Source organism: Tachypleus tridentatus, chromosome 8, assembly GCF_004210375.1.
Source record: "Tachypleus tridentatus isolate NWPU-2018 chromosome 8, ASM421037v1, whole genome shotgun sequence".
Taxonomy (NCBI): domain Eukaryota; kingdom Metazoa; phylum Arthropoda; class Merostomata; order Xiphosura; family Limulidae; genus Tachypleus; species Tachypleus tridentatus.
Genome location: NC_134832.1, coordinates 20,750,128 through 20,767,555, shown reverse-complemented (window position 1 = coordinate 20,767,555; position 17,428 = coordinate 20,750,128). Strand labels below are relative to the sequence as shown.

Here is a 17,428-nt window from a genome sequence, read left to right as displayed (position 1 = left end):
TTGCAGAATGTGATTATATCGCAGGTATAATGCGAGGAAGAAGATACGACTTTTGACTAAGCAGAGAGAGAAGCGTCCGTCTGCGCCCCTGTTACACTCATTCGAGGCAAATATCAAATGTTCTTGGAAACTGAGCACGTAAAGACTTTAGACATATTAAAATTATAACTGACAAACAAATATTATAAAGTCGTCATTAATACCTTAGCGATTCAAAAAATTTGTGATTTCTGTAATTAGATATGGAGAAAAAGTTTGAAATACTGTTTCCGTACTGGGAATATTTTTGAACCTTTATTAGACGTATACTTGTTATCGATAGAGTTTTACTAATGTTATAAAAGCTACCGCCAGATACAGTTCAAACCCATCTTTCTTTGAATGAAAATTATGAAACAAAATTGTTAATGCATATATATACAAGTGCAAATGCATAAGTATTTTCGTTTCATAGTTATTGCGTATATTGAACACCAAATTTGTCTTGTCGATTGCAAGTACACAGTGCGTAAGTGACTTTGAAATAAAATACTGAACTAGACTGAAAATCAATTGCTATTCTTTATAAACAATTACTGTCTTGTACGCTAAAGAATGTAAAGATTCCAAGCTATGTTTTTATATTTTCATTTATCGGTCTATAACACATGTTTATTACTGCCTCTTAAAAATAGTAAAAGACAACAATACGCAAAATGCTATTTATCGGTAAATAATCAGAGGTTCTAATGTCATGATTTAAGAAATTTGTTATGTATATAGCCTCCTGAAACCCACAAAAATTGTGATTTAAGACAACACAATATTTGCATATACACATAACACAGAACTAACTAAAATAACATTAGAATACTTTCGATTGTAAGTATCCAAAGGGCATTTACAGCGACAACTACGAATCGTGGTTTCACTTGAAGTATATATGATACAAATTTTCATCTGTTATGCAAACAAAGATATTTTTAGTCGCTCTCGTTAAATGTGCTTCTCATGTTGGCAACAGCAATGTCTGCTCGTTGGTTTTCCTCATATATTTACAGATTAGTAAGTGAACGTTATGTTGAAACACGTATTTCTAGAATTCGAAAAGTGAACTCTAAAGTTTGTTTTTAAATATTAACTAAGTATACAAAAAACATTCTCAAATAAAATGATTTCAACAGGAAAATGTTATCATCTGCTAAAAGAAAAAAAAAACATCTTAAAAGCGTGATGTATTATTTATAAACATATATTTGGCCTACAGTTGAGTGATAATACAAAGTTTGAGTAGTTTACGTTAAAACGAGTCCCACCACTTTGTTAAAGTCCATGTCGTCAAGTGCGGTCATGCTCTGTCCAACGATTATGCATCTCGACTATAGCCTTCGTCGAAGGTTTTATTTCAAAAAGCTTAGTTGTAAGGATACCATGTTCAAAGTATACCCATCTTTCTAGAATGGTTTCCATCAAGTATATGATAATTTCTATTAACCAGTGCCTGTTTCAACGATTCGGCTACACAGAAATCTAAAGCACTGTCCGCCTACTTCACCAACAGAATTTTCCATAGAACAGCATAAATACGCATTTGGTTCTTTAGCAGCTTGAGGTATGCGACAATCGATATGTCTTTGAAACAGTTAGTTTACATGTGACTTGCGTCGGTTTTTCAGAAGGAGACTTTTCTTGATTATGTTTCGTAGGTCATGTGGACAACCTTTCCCACTGATTTTTCTCTTCGTTTATTCTCTTCTGTTAAAAGACGCTGCACTCTGCTTACTCTCACTGGAGTATGATTTTTTTTCTTTCACAGGTATATCTTTAGAATATCATATAGTTTTCCAATGCCATATAAAATAAGAAATGTTACCACCTTGGAAATTATAAATACTCAATATGAAGACATTTTTATAATTTGTATGCAAGAATATTTTGCATCATATAGCTATTACGTGCCTTCTCCCCTCAAAAAACCACCAGATTTTGAATAACGTACACTATATATGTATCACCAAACAATGTCAACATGTAGTTATGGTACATTCCGTTCCATCAGTATTTTATATCGATTCTGATTATTTCCTTTAAGCACCTTTCTCTAAAAGGCTGACTTACATATTGAAAATAGTTTTAGTATAATATACACAATCCCTTATAATGATGGATATGGTAATCTACTCTTTCAGAACTTTTATATATAGCCATTTTTATGAGACGCAAGCTCCTATCAAATACATGTTGGATAAGAAAATATGAAGAAAGAAAGCCACATGAATTTAAAACGCATGATCTTTTTTCATATCGCTTGTTGTGTGTAAAGTCGAAACAGACATTTACATTATTTTTCAATAAAAAAGCAAAATACTGAAATGTTAATTTTTTTTATAAAAACTCAGCTCTTCAAGGTATGTTGACGTTCATGGTTAAGAAGCTATAACAAAGATTCCAGGTTAAAAATGTTTTAGTTATCACAACTCATAAAACTTTGATATCCTATCCAGAATACTGAGGTTTATAAGTGTGAGATTGTAATAAGATATTTTACGATGTAATCAGATTGTGAGGTTTGTTAAAGTTCCCAAAATGTGACATTTTGTTAAATAATATAAGTTACCAAATTCTGTTGCCATTCATGTGACCAAGTTTTTTCTAACGTACGTTAGTGATGCTGTGAGATTGCTAAATCTTTCGCTAGCGCTGAACACATTATGGAAACAGGTCACATCATATACTGACACGAAAACAAAATAATTGAGAAAGAAACAATACAATGACCGTAAGAATAACAGAAGCACTATCGATCAGAATTAGAACTCTTTCACTTAACAGAGAGCAAGTATGGATTAGGCTCATTAAAAACCCATTGAATTTCAAACTATATTCAACAAATAAGAAAGAGACTTTATTTTGAATAAGATAAAATCGCGTTCCAACAGAAAGGTAAAAATTGTCTACTTATTACAACTGTTTAACAGTTTTACTTAACCCAACTTACAGCTGTGTAATAGTTTCCATTTAAACCACCTTACAACTATTTAACAGTTTTCACTCATCTCACCTCATAATTGTTTAACAGTTTTCACTTAACCCACCTTACAATTGTTTAACAATTTTTCATATAACCCAAGTTACAGCTACTTAACAATTTTCACTTATTCCACTTTACAACAGTTTAATAGTTTTCACTTAACCCATCTTACAGCTGATTAACACTTTTCACTTGACCTATCTAATAGTTGTTTAATAGTTTCCACATAACCCACCCTACGATTATTTAACAGTTTTCATTAACCTATCTTATAATTGTTTGACACTTGTTACCTAACCAACCTCACAACTGTTTAACAGTTTTTACTTAAACAACCTTACAACTGTTTAAAAGTTTTTATTTAACCATCCTTACAACTATTTAACAATTTTCACTTAACCTACCTTAGAGCTGTTTGGCAATTTTCACTTAGCCATCCTTACAACTGTTTGACAGTTTTAACGTAACCCACTTTGCAACTATTTAACAGTTTTATCTTTATCCACCTTACACTTGTTTAACAGTTTTCTCTTGACCCACCTTACAGCTGTTTAACAGTTTTCACTTAATCCACCTACAAATGTTTAACAGTTTTTACTTAACCCCCTTACAACTATTTAACAGTTTTATCTTGACCCATCTTACACTTGTTTAACAGTTTTCACTTAACCCACCTTACAACTGTTTAAAATTTTTTACTTAACCTACCTTATATTGTTTAATAGTTTCCACTTAACCCACATTACAACTGTTTAACAGCTTTTCCTTAACCCAGCTTACAGCTGTTTAACATTTTTCACTTAAACCACCTTATAATTGTTTAACAGTTTTCTTTTAATCCACCGTACAACTGTTTAACTGTTTTCATTTAACCTACCTTACAGCTGTTTAACAGTTTTTACGTGATCAACCTTATAACTTTTAACAGTTTTCATTTAACCTACCTTACAGCTCTTTGACAATTTCAAACTTATCTAGCCTTACAACTGTTTAACAGTTTTAAAGTAACCCACCGCTCTAGCTGCTTAACAATTTTTACTTAACCTACCTTACGGTTGTTTGATAGTTCCCACTTAACCCACCTTACAACTTTTTAACAGTTTTCACTTAACCTACCTTAAAGCTGTTTGACAATTTCCACTAAACCAACCTTACAACTCTTTAAGAGTTTTAACGTAACCCACCTCACTAGCTGTTTAACCTTTTTCACTTAACATAACTTACAGCTGTTTAACAGTTTTCACTTAATCCACCTTACAACTGTTTAACAAGTTCCACTTAACCAACCTTACAACTGTTTAACAAGTTCCACTTAACCAACCTTACAATTGTTTAACAGTTTTCACTTAATCCACTTACTTCGTTTTGCATTATGCCATCTTTTGTAATCATCAATAGACTGCTGCTTTCTGCATGTCAAGCCAATGCCTTCGTTAGAAAACACAAAGCCTGATGCTAATTTAACTGTCAAAAGCCAAGTCATCTGAAAAAGTGCATCATTATAATCCAACCTACTTCTTCCAAGAATCTCTTCTATTTATATTCTCCATGTCAAGTACATTATCATCACTCTACCAGCAGTTCCAGCCAAAACAATGTTTTTCATAAAATGGTGACCTTTCTATCTCAACTAATTAAGATGTGGAATATAAGTTTTCATTCCATGTTTATGTTGTTTATCTTAAAACTTCACGTGAGACTAGTAGTACCTTTAAGAGGTTTATCAAAGTTTTAATCAATTCTGAGCGACTGGCAGAACGTCTCATTCAGCTTGGGCCTCGGTTTGAAATAATTTTACTTAAAGGCAGAAAAACTAAATCCTTTAAAACTTAACACACATTGAACGTGTTGACCTTTTACAAAGCTTCACAAAATTTTCATTCCTTAAGAAGACATCAAAACCTAGCGTCCAGGTCTCCATAGAAACCTTTTCTATCAATTACAGTAGAGTCGCACTGTTCTAATAAACAAGTATTTCTTTCTTATCTTCTTTACCATTGCAATGTTTCCAGTCTCAAGATCAAACTCATGTTTCTTCACCTGTTTATCAGCAAATCCAGATTGTTTCGGCTCCTACCGTTAATCTTTATGTCTAAAATACACATGTTCTTATTGCTATTTTACCATCAAATCCAGACCAACTATAAAACCTTTAGCAAAGGTGTCAATTATTCTGGTGATGTCAATGAAAACGTTTCTTTTACCTCTTGATTCCTACCTTTAATTTCAATCAAGTACCCTTTCTAATGTATCCAAAGCTGTATTTGCTTTGAAATGTTTTTCCATTTCAACTAGTTATTATAAAGTTAGTTTATTTCCTTCAAATTTACTTTGTTTATCACAAAATGACGTGTGTGATGCTTTACTTTCCTTCAAAACTGACTTCCTTTCGAGATTTTCCAAGTCCATTTCCGAAGGTCTTGTCTTTCTTCGTAGCTCGACCATTTGTGTCTAACTGTGTATGTATATAATCTAACTACTTATATAAATTCAAGAAAGAGTATCGAGTGTATGTGTGTCTTTTTATTAGCAAAGCCACATCGGGCTATCTGCTGAGTCCACCGAAAATGTATCGAAACAGCGTCTCCAACAACAACACCTCACCACTGTTTGTCCGTTTTAAAATCTATTTTGCTAACTGATCTACTTCCCAAACACGAAATTCAAAGAAATAAAAATAGTTACTGCTACTAATACACAGATAGCACTGGAACTGTATAGGAATATTTACAGTGACATACACTCACTTTTCTCAAATGTATCCTACATTTATAACTTCATATTTACGCGTTTTTATGATGTTGTGTTACGTTTGAAACGATCTTAATTTGTCTGTTTTCAATAGGCCTGGCATGGCCGAGCGCGTAAGGCATGCGACTCCTAATCGGAGGGTCGCGGGTTCGCGCCGCGTCGCGCTAAACATGCTCGCCCTCCCAATCCTGGGGGCATTATAATGTGACGGTCAATCCCACTATTCGTTGGTACAAGAGTTGACGGTGGGTGGTGATGACTAGCCTGCCTTCCCTCTAGTCTTACACTTTTAAATTAGGGAGGGCTAGCGCAGATAACCCTCGAGTAGCTTTGTGCGAAATTCCAAAACAAACAAACTGTTTTCAATAAAAAAATAATTTTATTATTCTAAAGCTGATTCATTTAGCTTTCAAAAATTCAGTTCATAACATCAATATGAATGTTAAAATCTTTCTATGTAAGTTAGTATATGAGGAAAAAAAACTCTAGGCTAAAGAGTGATAATTAACTTAATATCACATCCAACCATTAAAGTAAACAAATGAAATAAAATGTTTTTGTAACATTATGTATTTAATAGATGTACATTCAAATTATTTTTGTTACAAAAGTTGTCTTTATCTGATAAGGAACAACTGATATATCCGTAACAAATACCTCCTATTTTTTGTGGATTCTAATATGCTGTGAAAGTAAAAAAAAAAAACGAAAGTCGTTGGTGGTTTGAAAGTCGACTCCGGTCTAGGATCACGAGCTCGAACCATGTCACCGAACATGTTCCTTTTTCAACAGTAACGACGTTATAATACCACTATTTGTTGCTAAAACAAGAAGAAATCCTCTATAACCGCGGCACGTGAAATTCATTTTGGCAAGATTAAAGTATATTAATCTATGAGCCTTCCCTCTCTTCTTATAACTACATTTTGTGTACCAGCAATAGCAAGCACGGGACGCTCGTATACCCAATTCGATTTTATTTCTCATCAGGATTTCAACTAGTCTACTCTCAAATTGAAATTATTTTAGACAACTTTAAAGAAAATTAATCTACGGTGCCTTGGTCGTGGTCAAACCCCTCAGTTGAAAGGGTTTGATCTTTTTAGTCTAAAATTAGAGCTCAAATCGAATAAGATATGGCGGAGTGCTGAGCTAAAACTTTGTACTTGTAAAAAACAATAAAAACTTAAATCCAATCTATAAGCCGCTATTGCGCTGCTAAGAATAGCCAAGAGTTGGCGGAGAGTGATGTTCTCTAGTCTATAATTTCTAGATTAGAGATATCACTAGTTAGTTTTGCGTACGTTTCACCAAACGTTTTTGAAAGTTTAGCTAAATTTTTTACTGATATATCAAATTATACTCTTTTCTTTTATGATTGTGTATTCTACCCATATTCCATTGCAAGTCTAAGGTGAAACAAGCAATTATGGTACCACAACTAAATCTATAGGCCAGATTAAAACGAGCACTTGTGATATTTGATCCTCATACTTAACCGAAGCGCACGTTTAATCGAGCACTTGTGATATCCCCAGATAAAAGTGAATTCCAGGTTTAAGTCAGCACTTGTGGTATCTTTAACTAAAATCAAAGTTCTGGATAAAAAGAGAACTTACGGATCCCCAAATAAAACTGAAGCCAACAACAAAGTATTAACATTTGCAAAACAGCAGCGTCAAATGGAATACACTCCAAGGAATAAAATAAACACTTGTGTAAAAATAATAACAAAATCTTTACGGTACACAACTAACGTGTTAGGATTTCATGTGTACGACCAGCTTCTATGATTTTATGAACTAAATTCTTGTTGTATCAGAAAGGATCAATATTTTTGCACTCCATAAAGGACAAAGAGAGTTACATCTACACCACACTGATAAATCAAATCAAACCTTTCATGCGATATCCAGTATTTTTGAATTACTTAATTAAGTCGTTATTTTCGTTACATTCGTTCAAAGGGAAATTAATTCCGATTCATGGCTATTCAGATTACATTCAGAAGATTCTTAATTAGTTTAATGGCACCTATATGAAACTTCAAAAATAATTTTGAGTATAACTGAATTATATACTATTTTTTAAATTATGAAAGTCTAAACTATAGCATCTCTTTAATGTTACACAGCTGATTAGAAAATATACGCAAACAGTAACTACAGATGATACTGCAATACGAATAAACGAAAAGTCTGCCATAATTATCCTCACGAGGATGTCTATGTTGTTCCAAATGTGAAAGTCCAAATTACCATGCAATCAATAAATTACGAATACCGTGATCAATCAGAAATTTTCTCCATTAAGTACATTCTGTTGTGATAGATGACTTTATCAATAAATTGCTATGAAAAAAAAAAGTTATACAATTTTATGTATCTCATAGATGTAAATTTGAAAGACTTATGAAACAGGAATTTCTTCTGCTTGATAAAGCCTAGTAAGACTGCGAGATATGTTTATAAAAACAAGATTTTACACATGTTACAGCATGAAAAATTTTATTTTTGAATATCAATAGAACAAATACGTCTCTGCTTATGAAAACATTTCTAACACAGTAGGTACTATTAAAGTAGCAGCATTGGCAACTGATCAGCTATATCACATTCTCAATCTGAGCAGAACGAAAAACAAGCAAACAGACCCACCACATGTGCAGTTCCCCATACATCTCCCAGTTAATTTAATTTCTTTGAAATAAAAAAGTTCAATTTTAATGGAAATTTATGAGCTTAAATAGAAAAACAACAACTTACTATTGATGGTCAGATTTTTGTTTAATTTAATTTTAGTAAATTTAATATTTTATTTGATGAACCGGTAACTAATGCGAAGACATCTTAATTTATTCCAGGTGGTTTAATGGAGGAAAATGACAAGGAAATTGAAAATGCTTACCAGGCTGGTGTAGACAGAATTAATGGAGACAGCAGTATCCTTCCCACCAAGCAGTTGTCAATACAACTAAGCAAACTAAATGCTGAAGACACGTTCCACACGTTTCAAGCCGGTATTTATGCTGACCCAGTAAAGCATAACTTTAATTTAAAGCTCTGAGGTAGTAGAACATATACAAGTTTAGGTCCTACTGTTTTCACACATTTCTGTGACATAGAGATTAAAAGCAAATTTATCAAATTCAGAGTATCGAATAGGTTGTAAAAATCAATCATTTCCAATTTTAACAAAATCCTTCTGAGTAGTTCCACTATGAAAATTTTTTTTTTATTCATGTTTCGACGTGGAAGGTCCATGTGCTCTGACTGACGTTGTGATTAAACCTAAAATCAGAAGCTGGAAAAAACTGCAATGAAGTTGAAGAATATAGAAATACAAGACATACTCTTACTAAGTTATATAGAAATACAAGACATACTCTTACAAAGTTATATAGAAATACAAGACATACTCTTACTAAGTCATATAGAAATACAAAACATACTCTTACAAAGTTATATATAAGTAAAATATACTCTTACAAAGTTGTATATAAATACAGAATACAAAAATACTCTTACAAAGTTATACAACTATGCATTTTTTTATGAATATAGGTATTAACTCTGTTAATCTAATTGACCTCTAAAAATATAATACGAGAATACACTGACGCTTACCACTCAAAAATTGTATAATGGAATTTCAAAATTATAAGTAACACACACACACACACATACATATGGCATTAAAACATTTTAGAACCCATTTCATATTGTTATTATTATATCATTTGTGAAATTAAACAATAATTATGATTTTATTTCATCTTTTATGGTGAATTGTATGAAATATAAAGATTAATTATTTGTTCTAGTATCAATGTTTATTACAGCCAGCTTAAATAACAATTAACTTATTTGTAGACTAGTTTTGTATCGTACACTACAAGTATGTATTGTATACTTATAGCCTTATTTCTGGCGTTCTATCATTAACATCTTAGGAGCTCGACTTCTAATATGTGGTTCCTTCACACCAAACAAGCTCGCCCTTTCAGCCGTGGGGACGTTAATATGTGACGGTCAATCCCACTATTCGTTGGTAAAAAAGTAGCCCGAGAGCGGGTGGTGATGACTAGCAGCTTTTCGTCTAGTCTCATATACTGCTAACATAGAGACGGCTAGTGCAGATAGCCCTCGCGTAGGTTTGTGCGAAATTCTAGAAGAAACAAATAAAATACATATTTAGTGTTATAAGTCTTCAAATCTACCGCTGACCATCCGAAGAGCGTGATGATTGAACGTACTTTGTAATCGTTAATGTTTTATTTTGAAATATTTTATTAACAACAGAATTTTATGTTTCTCATGTAACCTGGATTGTAAGCACAAGTCTAAAAGTAATTATCACAAAGTAAGTCTATCTACGGATTTATAACGCTAATATCAGGGGTTCGATTCCTCTCAGTGGACTCAGCAGATAGCCCGATGTGGTTTTTTAATAAGAAAACACACACAGTTATCAGAAAACGTTAATTTGTTTTGCGAAAAAAGAAAGAAACAAGTCTCTAAATTAATCAAACAAACCTAAGTAAATATCTATTACCTATATCTGTTTCTTGTTCTCTTTCCCATGGGATACGTACAAATTTCTTATTTGTTTGAAGTTCCACACTAAGAGTGAATATTTGTGTCTGCAACGAAACCAAGTTCTTGCACTGGAAGAAGTGACATGGAATTAAATGGCTGATACGTTACCCCATAAATAAAAACACCATTAATTTGAAATTTATATCTACAATTAAACATAACCATTAGTGCAGCTTGGGTCACAGTTTATGATTGAAAGTGAAACTGTTGGTGTTGTTGAAGAAATGTTATTACCCAATAACAATTTTTTTTCTTTTGCTAGCCTTTCGGGTTTTCCGCTAGGTTAAATATACAGAAATTAATAAATTGAAAAAGAATAATAATAACCATTTAGCATGTCTCTAAATTCTCTGAGTTACAAAACATTTTCTGGAAAAAAGTTACTTTGAACTGGCCCGGCATGGCCAAGCGGTTAAGGCACTCAACGCGTAATCTGAGGGGCGCAGGTTCGAGTGTGTGCTTTCGTTTAGCAAAGCCACATCGGGCTATCTGTTGAGCTCACCGAGTGAAATCGAATCCCTGATTTTAGCGTTTAAATCTGCAGATGTACCGCTGTACTAGCGGTTGGCGATCGCGGGTTCGACTGCTCGTCGCACTAAACATACTCTCTCTTTGAGCCTTGCGAGCGTTATAATGTGACGGTCAATCCCACTATTTGTTGGTAAAAGAGTAGCCCAGGAATTGGCGGTGGGTGGTAATGACTAGCTGCTTTCCTCTAGTCTTATGCTGCTAAATTACGGACGGCTAGCGCAGATAGCCCTCGTGTAGCTTTGCGCAAAATTCAAAACAAATATTTTGTTCCATCAATTCTGAGATGATTTGTATTCATATGCCGTATACATATATCTATTTTTCAAAAATTTTGGAAAATATATCAAATGATTTATTGCTCATCTTTGGTACTCCACGTACTAGATGCTTTTAAACAAAGTTTTGATAAAAACACAACAACGTACGTCACAATGAAATAGAAATTCAAGAACCATTATAATAAAATGTTTGATATACAATATGCATAAACAAAGATATGCAGCTTAACATGTCATTATACGTCATACATACTGTAACTCTTATAAGATGATGTATAAATCAAATGTTTCGAATAACTACCTCATTAGGTATCAGCTGTACTTTATTCTTACCGAAAAGCTGTATTCATCAATATATGATTAAAATGTCAATGGTCGTACTATGGTGCAACATACTGCCAATTCATGGATCATATTTCATCAGATTACGTTTTATATATAATAAAACTTAATATCTGATAAAGAGCTGATATAAGTAGCGCGCTTCACTTACACCTCGATCAGTTCCCTTACATTTTTCCCTGTCACACCAAACATACTCGCCCTTTCAGCCGTGAGAGCGTTATAATGTTACGGTGAATTCTACTATTCGTTGGTGAAAGAGTAGCCCAAGAATTCGCGGTGGGAGGTGATGACTAGCTGCCTTTTCTCTAGTCTTAGCCTGCTAAATTAGGGACGGCTAGCGCAGATAGCCCTCATGTAGCTTTGCGCGAACTTCAAAACAAAGACCATTACATTTCTTGGCCAAAGAGAGAGCACAACCCTCTTAGTGCTCGTCAGCCTCTTGGGCTGGAGTGAAATGACAAGGAAAAACAAAACAAAACTGTAACTTCTTAATGTTTCAACTCAACCAATCGAGATGCACTGTAGTAATTTATATATGTTTAGTTTATTTTTATAATATTCTCTTTTGAGAGCGGATTAATAAAGAAAATAAACTATGTTAATTTTAGGGTTAAATCTCAGAGTAAGCGTCATATAACAAATAAATTATGATGCAAAATTTATTATTCACTCTTCTCTTTCAACACCTGTAGTGGGCCATTAAAGATCAATGTACTTCAATTATTATCGGTCTTAAAATGATGGATTATCACCAACCAATCAACTGTTCGTGATAACCGTGTACATTATTCATTCTTTACAAACAAGTTATTAACTGATTCGTGCACTTATCACGTTGGCTTTTCACGGGTTAACCACAGTGTTTACCCTACAGTCACTAAAGTTTCTACTTGAAACTATTTCGACTACAATATACTTTTATCGATAAAACAATTAGGGCTATAGCGAAGGCTAGGTGTTAATAATTGTTTGTTTTTGAATTTTGCGCTAAGTTATTCAAAGGCTATCTGCATTAGCCGTCCCTAATTTAGCAGTCTAAGACTAGAAGATTTGGTGTGATGTTTTATGACGCAAAGCAACTAGGCTATCTGCGCATAGAGGGAAGGCAGCTAGTCATCACCACTCACTCTTGGGTTACTCTTTTACCAACGAATACTGGGATTGATTGCACATTATAATACCCCTTAAGCTGTAAGGGCGAGAATATTTAGTGTGACGGGGATACGAACCCGCTAACCTCAGGTTAAGAGTCGAGCGCCCTAACTATCTGCTCAGGCCGGGCTGTTAAGTAATGCGCTTCAACAAAAATCAAGTACATAAACAGATATTTATTAAGTGACAGCTTAAGTTTTGCCTTGTTTGTATAAATAATGTAAAATTTTCAAATATAAGTAGGCATTAATTATTACTTTCTCGAAATAATATATTTTAGTTTTTTAGTTCCAACAGTAGTTTAAATCATTTATTAGATCGAATAATATAAAGTAATGAATAGATAAAAAATAAACATAAATAACAATAAAATTGGAACTATTTTCATTAAAACTAATGAACTAAATTTGCTAATAACCCCATTTTTTTACTTAGTCCTGTTATTACCTACAGCTTACAGTAAGTAGCACGTATACAGCATTCCCACTAGAGAGTAATATAAAACCTTTTATTTTATAGCAGACAACATAAATGCTTGCCTGTACATGCTATATAATACTATTAAGAAATGTATCTGTTTCATCAGCCCAATTAGGTCTAGTATAGCAAAAGCATGAAAAGCAACTTTACACATAGGCCAATATTTTTGTTTAAACATCTAAGTTTATGCTTTCTATGCTGTCAGGTATCAGCATTCATCTGTCCAAATAGGGCTAATGAAAGAAATGTCACGAAAATAAGCCTTATCCGAAGATCATTAATATTATTTATGCGTTTAAGATCATGCATTTTATCTTATATAACATATATTGTTACTTACGATGAGTTGCGTTTCTAATAAAGGAATGAAACGATATGTAAAAGCTTATAAACGGCTGTTACTTGGTTTCACATCGTTTAAGTCAATAAACGAAGTTTAGTAACTTAGCAGTTGCTTGAATGAAACCTTTTAGTACATGGTAGTATTTCAGAATTAAAACTTACATCACAAAAAGCTTGTACTGTAAAGGGTAAACGAACTCAACAAATCCTATTATAACAGAAGCAAAATATTATTAACACATGTTTCTAAAGACAGGGAACCCATCCTAACAGTAAGAACAACAACAATCAGCAAACTTTATTACATTTTCTATAACACAACATACACACATTGTGGAGGAAGAGCAAACAATCGTCTTATATAAATCAGAGAGTGCGCTAGCACTCTAGGGAGGATTACAATAAAAAAAAGTAAAAAGCCACCATTACTGCAACAATACATAAACTCAGATGAAATTTCTACTCCAACAGCCACTATAGTGAAAGGTTATTAAAACTTGGATGTTGAAAACGAGTTACAAAAATGAACACTTACTGCCACTGGTTTAGCTGCTACCTCTTTCTATCCATCCACCCTATCTATCGTACAACGTGTACCATGTTTTAAGTATATATGCAGTGAGTTCTTAAACCCTATACAAAACATTTGGTTGGTTAATAGTGAATAATGTAATAATATGTTATGTTATAAATAAATTGTTTGAAAATTACGATTTATGTGTTATTTATCATAGTACTTCCCTGCATTTTAAATTCATAGCTTGAACAAAAGACGGGTACCTCCGCTTGTTTTTTATTAAGACAAGTAGAATCATTCAAAATATGTGAAATTCCAATAACTGAGTTAACCATTTGCCATAGCTAACAAAATAATAAAAAAGAAGTATTGTTACAAAATCTTAGGCCTACTTCGTATTCTTAATATATCTGTATTATTCTATTCTATATTCCCCCCTTTTGGCAGAGCGGAATGTACCTGGACTTGTGCCGCTAGAAACAGGGTTTTGATGGTTCTACATTTCACAGCCGCAATTTCGCACCCGACTCTCAGCAGCCAACAATTTAACAGCCGAACTCGTTGGCAGTGGACAATTTCGTACCCAGAAAAATTGGCAGCGGATGATTACCCAGCCAAGCAATACATAGTTAAGTTATGATGTTGTTCATGATGTTATTAATGTTAACTTAACAACAAATTAACATCCACTTGAAAATTGACGTCACTATTAAACCTGAAAAAAAACAACATATAAAATGTCTGCGTTTACTGTTAGAACTTCAACACATAGACTTCTTGTTAACCTTGATTTATTTTAAAACAGTTTCAAACAGCCGATTAGTAACATCATGAACAACACAGTAACTTACGTAACATCAAACAGAGGAAAACCGAAGGCATGCAACAATGGATACGTTAATTCGAAAGAACAATCCAAGGCCTCAGACGCAAGAACAATATAATAGAAGGGTGGCATCACAAAATGAACAAGCTAGTAGGAATCCGAGCCCCCAACTTCTTCGTATTGATTGAACATCTGGAAAAAGAATACCAAATGAATCTAAATCTCCTGGAACAAATGACTGCAGGGCATGAACCGCCAAGGAAAAAGGCAAAGTACGAGACTGTAAATCAGAGTCCAACATAGTTAACGAATATCAAGAAAGGCACTTATTCAGTTCCTTCGAGAAATTAGCTACTGCTTTAAACTGTGAACAGATGTGGCAGCATGGCTGTATGATTTTGACTGTGAATAAATGTGGCTACATGGCTGTATGAGTCTTTTTTCTTAAACTGTACTGTTGATGTATATACTCGGCTGGGTGATCATCCGCTGCCAAGGAGCTCGGCTCTCAAATTGTTGGCTGCCAATAGTCGGGTGCGAAATTGGCGGCTGCGAAATGTCGGGATATCGGTTTTGATACCCGTGGTGGGAAGCTCACAGGCAGCCCATTATATAGCTTTGCGTTTAATTACAGGCAAACAAAAAATCCTTGTTTATAATTTCGTTTCCAAATTTGCTTTAACTTTGATATTAATTTCAATAAGTTAGACTTCTAAATTATGCAATGTAATTTAGCTTTTTTTTTCTTGTGTAATAAATTGTACATATTCATTCTACCTTATACTTAGTTTTTGAAATAGTTTTAATTTAAACATGTTATAACAGTTACTAAATTATGCAAGCTAAAACGTTTCTAGTAATCAATTATAAATGCAAGTAAGGTAATAGTGACTTTTTAAAGTTGTTTCCCTAAGTATTGTACTGTTGTAACTTATAATACTTGGTATTATTCCTGTAAACCTAAACTTCGTCTTTTTGCGATACATTACTACAGCAGCTCAGATTAATATTGAGATTAGGCAAATCACCTCAACTTGTATGTATTTTGATTAGAGGGAGCATAAATGTTAACATTATTTTAATGTTTTAGTCCTCTTTCTTATGTTTTTATTTAACCCTTGTTATATATGTTTAAACAATTTTTCAACTCTTTTTTTTTTTATACTCATTTCGATTATCCAGTTTTTTTTACGTAAGCAGTTTTCACTTTTTTCTTCCAATTTAGATATTTTTATATATTTTTCAGCTGTAACGTTATACTTTCCTTTTTAATATTATAATCAGCCAATCCGTTATACTCGCACTATTCAGTGAACTGGTAAATTGCTCATAATATTTTGTACTTTTTCTATATTGTAGTCATATACATGTGTATATATGTTATGAGTGTGTGGGGATATGTGTATGGATTATTTTGAAGAAACCTCACATGATACATATATTATTATGATTATAGTTATTTTGAAGAAACCTCACATGATACATATATTATTATGATTATAGTTATTTTGAAGAAACCTCACATGATACATATATTATTATGATTATAGTTATTTTGAAGAAACCTCACATGATACATATATTATTATGATTATAGTTATTTTAGTTCTAATTAAACGTCCACCGGCTCCTGAAATTTTAAGGAGAACTTTAGTTTTTGTTTGTTAGCATGCCAGCTACTGAGCTCTGGAATTATTGGTTTCATTGGCCCAACTTCTCTGTCTCCGTCATCTCTCATCCAATCAGCTTCAAGTTTTTTTGAAATACCTCATGTTCACTTACAATGGGATTACCGACTTGTTTCAAATAGCTTCTCGCTCTTTATGTACCCCAGCATAGCAGTGGTCAGTCGAGCATTTCGGGATATCGTTGAAACGAGAGGCTGGAAGTCCTATACGATAGTTTACGAAGACAATGAAGGTTTGAATCTCTTGTTTTTAGTTTTAATGAGATCAAAAATTAATCGTCTCTTTCAAGAGTATTTTAAATACTCAAGATAACGTACTTAAACATTCATTAATTAAACTCTAGCTTGTCTCTTCTTAATGTAGCTAAACATAATCCAATATTACTCTAATATTATTTATAATTTTAAAGTTATTAATTACGGGTATTTGGAACAATTATAAAAGTGCGTTTTAAAATTCCAGAAACAGAACATTAACAACAGAAACAAACAGTAAGATAGGCTTTCCTGCAGCCAGTCTTGCAAATTTTCTGAACCATTTTGGGTTAAATAGAGACTATGAAATCCGAAAAATTATAAAAATTATAATACATTGTTAAATATTCTTTACTTCAAAAGTTTTGATTGATATTATTTGTAAGAGATGCTTAAATTTAATTTAAATTTCACCTTGCCTTGTGACATATTTTTCATTCAATTTACTTGTTGAGTTACTTTATGATTTTCTTTTAGCTCTGATTAAGCTCAAGGAACTCTTGAAGAGAGATAAAGAAAAAACAGCAAAGGTTTCGATTCGTCAACTAAAACCAGGAATGAGTTACAAAAAACTAGTTAAAGACATTGGCAAGCAAGGAGAAACGAATATCATAGTTGATATATCTACCTGGAGAATTAAGGAGTTTTTTAAGGAG

At 33.0% G+C, this 17,428-nt stretch overlaps 1 protein-coding gene across 7 annotated transcripts in view; it reads left to right on the top strand.

Annotated features, from left to right (window-relative positions):
- Positions 1–17,428, top strand: part of LOC143258637 (glutamate receptor ionotropic, kainate 1-like) — a 50,753-nt gene that overhangs the window by 13,387 nt on the left and 19,938 nt on the right. For all 7 annotated transcript variants that reach the window (XR_013032443.1, XR_013032442.1, XM_076517890.1 and 4 more), the window contains exons 2-4: positions 8,625–8,780; positions 16,499–16,750; positions 17,250–17,428. Coding sequence is in view for 5 of the 7 variants with exons in the window: in XM_076517890.1 (XP_076374005.1) it covers positions 8,625–8,780; positions 16,499–16,750; positions 17,250–17,428 (587 nt within the window). In the remaining 2 variants the exon portion in view is untranslated. The remainder of the gene's footprint in view (positions 1–8,624; positions 8,781–16,498; positions 16,751–17,249) is intronic.